Genomic DNA, 6,943 nt, shown 5'->3' on the forward strand with positions numbered 1-6,943 from the left:
CGCAAAATACTCTCTATGTAACCTCAAGGTTTAAAACAACCATAATTTTCGGTTTAAAAAAAAATAAAAAATAAAAAAATAAAAAACTTTTTTTTTTTTTTAGACATTCATTAGTACAACATCCCCACCCCCCAAATATATGGCACACTAGGCATAACAACAACATGAACTTCCAACCCTGTTGTCTCTTGAGGTCTCTGGGTGAGACTTGGAGCCAACTTGTACAAATATAAAGCAAAAGTCAAACATAGAATAATAATAATAATAATAATAATAATAATAATAATCATCGTTTAACGTCTGCTTTCCATGCTAGCATGGGTTGGACGATTTTGACTGAGGACTGGCGAACCAGATGGCTGCACCAGGTTCCAATCTGGTCTGGCAGAGTTTCTACAGCTGGATGCCCTTCCTAACGCCAACCACTCACAGAGTGTTGTGGGTGTGTGTGTAAAGTGGGGTTGATTCGTAGTTCAAGTAGTGTTGCCCCAGCATGGGCCACAGCCTAATGACTGAAACAAGTAAAAGATAAAAAATTAAAAAGAGTCATAATGAGGAGGTATGGCGAGAGTGGTGTTGGGGAATTTTGAGAAGCAGGAAGTTCTAGAAGGATCAGTTGACGGGGAAATGGTAGTCTTTTAGGAAGTGATGGAATACTTACATTTATGAATGGGAGTTTTGTCCGCTGAAAAATACAATAAAATGGAACGTCATTGTCATCATCACCACCATCATCATCATTTAACATCTCTTTTAAAAACATGAAGAATGCTTAGAAAGATTACCTTCAGACTGAAGAATGATTGCTAAGATAAGAAGAAAGGAGATTGGTGATGCCATGTTATTGCTTGTAAAACTAATCTGTATCTAGTGAAGACCACAAATGTATTTTAGACTGTGTGGCAACTTAGCAAATGTTTTCTACTACAGCCTCAGGCTGACCAAAGCCATTTGAGTGGATTTGGTAGACAGAAACTGAAAGAAGTTTATTATGTGTGTATAGTGAGGTTGATTCATAGTTTAAGGTGTTGCTGCCCCAGCATGGGCTGCAGTCTAATGACTGAAACAAGTAAAAGATAAAAAATTTAAAAGAGTCATAACAAGGAAAGGGTGCGGAGGTATGCCAGGAGTAATATTGGTGAGTTTTGAGAAGCAGGGAGTTCTAGAAGGATCTGTTGACGGGGAAATGGTAGTCTTTTAGAAAGCGAGGGAATACTTACATTTATGAATGGGAGTCTTGTCCGCTGAAAAATACAAAAAAGTCAAATGAAATGGAATGTCGCCATCATCATCATCAACATCATCATCATTGTTTAACATCCCTTTTTGCAGGGTGGCATGGATTGAATAGTTTGCTTGGAACTGAGAGATCAGAGGATGGTGCTGAGCTCCGTTGTCTGCTCCGGCCGGGTTTCTACGGCTGGATGCCCTTCCTAATACCAACCACTTTACAGCATGATTTCTTTGGTGGGGTGGGGCCAAGAGCAGTAGAGTGTTCACCACTTACTTGCAAGTCAGGTGGGTGTACTACTGAGGGAGGTTGAAAGTGTAACAGAGCGACAGCAGCAGGTGTGTTTGCTGAAGACATGAATATATGTACATCATATTCATTTGCCATCATCATCATTACCAGCATCACCATCACAAGAACTATGACCAACATTAACCAAAGAAGAGGAAGGAGAATTAGTTGGGGTCTTTTTTAAAATCTTTTTGGCATTTCAGGAATGTGTAGATGATGTTTGGGTATCTTTAGATCAGAAAAGTATTAACCCCTGCTGTTAGGGGTATAATCTTAATACTTGGTGTAGAATGTTTCTAAAGATAGCCATGGGGCACTATTAAACCCAGATGATATGATGTGCCAACCATTATTTAATGTTTGTTTTCCATGCTGGCATGAGTTGAATGCTTTGGCAGGAAATAGCAACTCAGGGGTGGCTTACAGCTGAAAGTCCTTCCTACTGCCAACTACTTTACAGAGTGTACTGGGTGCTTTTTACATGGCACCAGCTGCAGTTAGGTCCCCAAGCAACTTGCTGGACAAAACCCCTCAATTGGGAGGGAGAGAAAATGCTGTTAAGTATTTTGCCCGGCATACTGACAATTCTGCAACTCATTAACTTAAAAATAATAATCATCATCATCATCATCATCGTTTAACGTCCGCTTTCCATGCTTTCCATAATAATAATAATAATAATAATAATAATAATAATAATAACCACAGATTTCTTCGTCAGTTGTTTGACCTTAACCAGTTGAGCATCTCCCTTAGTCGCTGACGATATATGCATCTCTGATCACGAGCAGAAGTAGTGGAGGAGCATCATGGCCATGTGTTGAGAGGGATTCTTTGGGGTTTGAATAATTCACCTCTGGAAACATGGGTGTTTTGTTCAACATCCTTAAACAACCCTTATTCCGGGACCTTTTTAGTGGGATGGGTTACTCAACCAGAAGAAAATTCTGACTAACCCCCACCTGCAAGGTCATGTGCTGTTTATCTTGATATGAGATCACCATGTTGCACGTATATGGTTGTGATGCATGTGCCTGGTGTACCCTTATCAGATGGGTAGTCATAATGGTTATACTGGGCTTTGTATATTTTACCCCAGTGACACTTTGATGGCATGCTCTGCTCGCTCACTCAATAATAATAATAATAATGATGATGAAGATGATGATGATGATGATTAAAGTAACATAAGCAATAAGGAAATATGTATTTTAAAGGGTTTAAAAACCTGAGGAATGCTTAGAAAGCTTACCTTCAGACTGAAGAATGATTGCTAAGATAAGAAGAAAGGAGATTGGTGATGCCATGTTATTGCTTGTAAAACTAATCTGTATCTAGTGAAGACCACAAATGTATTTTAGACAATAGGTGTGTGTGTGTGTGTGTGTGTGGTCTTTACACTGATGATGCTTCCCAACCACTTGGTTCTGGGTTCAGTCCTACTGTGTGGCACCTTAGCAAATGTTTTCTACTGCAGCCTCAGGCTGACCAAAGCCATTTGAGTGGATTTGGTAGGCAGAAACTGAAAGAAGTTTATTATGTGTGTATAGTGAGGTTGATTCATAGTTTAAGGTGTTGCTGCCCCAGCATGGCCTGCAGTCTAATGACTGAAACAAGTAAAAGATAAAAAATTCAAAAGTGTCATAACAAGGAAAGGGTGCGGATGTATGCCAGGAGTGGTGTTGGTGAGTTTTGAGAAGCAGGGAATTCTAGAAGGATCTGTTGATGGGGAAATGGTAGTCTTTTAGAAAGCGAGGGAATACTTACATTTATGAATGGGAGTCTGGTCCGCTGAAAAATACAAAAAAGTCAAATGAAATGGAATGTCACCATCATCATCATCAACATCATCATCATCATCATCACCACCAACACCATCACCATCATCATTGATAGAGGTGGAGATATTAGCAGTGGTGATGGTGGTGGTGGTTGTGGTGGTGGTGGTGGTGGTGGTGGTGGTGGTGGTAATTCAACATCTACTTTTACACTACCCCCTGTGACGTCTTCAGGTCAGGTCTATAATCTAAAGATAATCTCCCCCCACCCTTTCCTACCAACCTCAGAGACCTCCCCTCTACCCCAAAGGAGTCACAGGTGGTTGCTACCCTTGGACTTCTTACTGAGTCATGAAAACAAAAAATATTTTTAAAAAAGCAAGAAAGTGGTAGAAGCATGTCTAAAGACCTGTCTTTGAGGCAGCAATAATGTTCCGAATTTGAAAGAATCCTGAAGATTTTTGCAGAAAAAGTACCTTGGGGAATTTCTTATGGATCTTTACATGTTCTGAGTTCAAATTTTGCCAAGACCAATTTTGACTTTTATCTTTTCTGTGGTCAAACAAATTACCAGTCAAGTCATGACAGCCAGTCGAAGTGACTAATCTCTCTATCCTAAATTGTGGTTTTTGTGCAAAGATTAGGATCACAACAACAACAACAACAACAACAACAACAATCCTTTCTACTCTTGGCACAAGTCCTGAAATTTTGGGGGAGGGAGCCAGCTGATTAGATCGGCCTCAGTACACAACTGGTACTTAATTTATTGACTCTGAAAGGGTGAAAGGCAAAGTTGACTTCGGCAGAATTTGAACTCAGAATGTAAAAACGTGGATGCTTCCCAACCACTTGGTTCTGGGTTCAGTCCCGCTGTGTGGCACCTTAGGAAGTATTTTCTACTACAGCCTCAAGCTGACCAAAATCATTTGAGTGGATTTGGTAGACAGAAACTGAGAGATGTTTGTTATGTGAGTAAAGTGGGATTGATTCGTAGCTGAAGATGTTGCTGCTCCAGCATGGGCTGCAGTCTAATGACTGAAACAAGTAAAAGATAAAAAATTAAAAAGAGTCATAACAAGGAAAGGGTGTGGAGGCATGCCAGGAGTGGTGTTGGTGAGTTTTGAGAAGCAGGGAATTCTAGAAGGATCTGTTGACGGGGAAATGGTAGTCTTTTAGAAAGCGAGGGAATACTTACATTTATGAATGGGAGTCTTGTCCGCTGAAAAATACAAAAAGTCAAATGAAATAAACCTTGTATGATTACCATTTCTTGTTTGTGCGTTTGATAAATATTTTCCGGAATGTTCCTGAAGTTAATGTGTAGCATCAGCTTTGTACTCATCAAGCACAACCATACTACAAAGAATTTTGAAATGAATCTAATTTCTCTCTATTTTCACTGACACATCTTTTCCTGCAACTAATTACATCATCATCATCATCTGGCAGGAAGGTAATAGTATTGTGATCAGGCATAGCTGTGTGGTAAGAAGCTTGCTTCCCAACCACTTGGTTCTGGGCTCAGTCCCACTGCGTGGCACCTTCAGCAAGTGTTTTCTACTGCAGCCTCAGGCTGACCAAAGCCATGTGAGTGGATTTCGTAGACAGAAACTGACAGAAGCCTGTTGCATGTGTATGTGTGTTTGTCCCCCAAGATCATTTGACAACTGGCATTGGTGTGTGTACCTCCCCAGGAGTAATATTGGTGAGTTTTGAGAAGCAGGAAGTTCTAGAAGGATCTGTTGATGGGGAAATGGTACTCTTTTAGAAAGCGAGGGAATACTTACATTTATGAATGGGAGTCTTGTCCGCTGAAAAATACAAAAAAGAATCATCATCTATTTCTTTACTACCCACAAGGGGCTAAACACAGAGAGGACAAACAAGGACAGACTAAGGGATTAAGTCAATTACATCGACCCCTATGCGTAACTGGCACTTTATTTATCGACCCCGAAAGGATTAAAGGCAAAGTCGACCTCGGCGGAATTTGAAATTACAACGTAACGACAGACGAAATACGGCTACGCATTTTGCCCGGCGTGCTAACGTTTCTGTCAGCTCGACGCTTATCATCATCATCATCATCGTTTAACATCCCTTTTTCCATGAGGACAGTGCTGAGCTCCATTGTCTGCTCAAAGCAGAATTTCAACAGAGGAAATGCATTTTACCTGGTCTGTTAATGGTTCTGCCAGCTTGCTGCCTTACCAAATAAAAATAATAATAATAAATAGTTTCAAATTTTGGCGCAAGGCAAACGCATTTGGGGGAGGGGAAGAGTCGAATACATTGACCCCGGTACTCAACTGATATTTATTTTATCAATCCCAAAAGGATGAAAGAGTAAAGTCAACCTCAGAGGGATTTGAGCTCAGAATGTAAAGATAGACGAAATGCCATTAAGCAGTTTGCCTAGCATGCTAAAATAATAATAATAATAATAATAATAATAATAATGATAATGATAATGATAATAATAATAATAATAATAATAATAATAATAATAATAATGATTACAGTAATATAAGCATTAACGAAATATGTATTTTAAAGCATTTAAGAACCTGAGGAATGCTTAGAAAGCTTACCTTCAGACTGAAGAATGATTGCTAAGATAAGAAGAAAGGAGATTGGTGATGCCATGTTATTGCTTGTAAAACTAATCTGTATCTAGTGAAGACCACAAATGTATTTTAGACAATAGGTGTGTGTGTGCGTGTAAGTGTGTGCGTGTGGTCTTTACATTGATTATGGTGGGAATATCCCACTGTGCACACAGTAATTTAATACATTACAAAGAAATACATGCAGATATATACATATGTACATATATACAGTACCATGCAAAACTCTTTGGCCACTTTAAACTATTGTAAATTTCTACTAATTGTCAACTTATAGCAACTTATAAATGGATGTTTTGCATTGCGTTTTTTGCAGATGAAACATTGGCCCTTTTGGGGTCATTTCCATACCTAATCATTATATTTTGTAATAGGAGTTATTTCGTTTTCCTGAAGGCCTTCTGACAAATTCTCACTTATTAGAAAGTGAAATGACCCATGTTACATGACAAGAATATTGAAGTTTGGGAGTAGGAGTCTGATGTTTTGGGGATACATAAAAAGTGATGGTTCAAGAAAGTCCTTTAAAATTGATGGTAACTTGAATCGTGCCAAATACATCCAGTTCTTGAAGGACAATTTAATACCAGTTGAGATTTTTCAGCATGGCCAAGTTCTATGCCACAGATCGCATGCAACGCACAGAGTCTGGTTGATGAAGGCATTACCCTATTGAAAGATTGACCAGCTCAGAGCCCTGACTTAAATATCATCGAGTGAATGTGAGCAGAACTAAAGAGAAGAGTTCGTCAGAAGACTCCATGCAATCTTGAAGAGTTGAGGGAGCTCAGCCACAGAGAATGGCATCTCATACCTGTGAAGATGGTGAAGGATTTGTATGCATCTCTTTCCAGGCGGATTGAAGCAATTATTTAAGCTAAGGGAAGCCACACAAAATATCAACAATGTACAATAACTTCTTGAACATTACTCTTTACTCTTTTACTTGTTTCAGTCATTTGACTGTGGCCATGCTGGAGCACCGCCTTTAGTCGAGCAAATCGACCCTGGGA

At 39.4% G+C, this 6,943-nt stretch overlaps 1 protein-coding gene across 1 annotated transcript in view; it reads right to left on the reverse strand.

The window, feature by feature from the left end:
* Nucleotides 1–5,949, reverse strand: part of LOC118766410 — a 41,896-nt gene extending 35,947 nt beyond the window's left edge. Inside the window, exons 1-6 of the mRNA XM_036509808.1 lie at nt 5,895–5,949; nt 5,091–5,114; nt 4,499–4,522; nt 3,290–3,313; nt 1,221–1,244; nt 662–685 (exon numbers count right to left, since the gene is read on the reverse strand). Of these exons, the coding sequence (XP_036365701.1) occupies nt 662–685; nt 1,221–1,244; nt 3,290–3,313; nt 4,499–4,522; nt 5,091–5,114; nt 5,895–5,949 (175 nt within the window). The remainder of the gene's footprint in view (nt 1–661; nt 686–1,220; nt 1,245–3,289; nt 3,314–4,498; nt 4,523–5,090; nt 5,115–5,894) is intronic.
* Between the last annotated feature and the right edge of the window lie 994 nt (nt 5,950–6,943).

This window comes from Octopus sinensis, linkage group LG15 (genome assembly GCF_006345805.1).
Source record: "Octopus sinensis linkage group LG15, ASM634580v1, whole genome shotgun sequence".
NCBI classification, from domain to species: domain Eukaryota; kingdom Metazoa; phylum Mollusca; class Cephalopoda; order Octopoda; family Octopodidae; genus Octopus; species Octopus sinensis.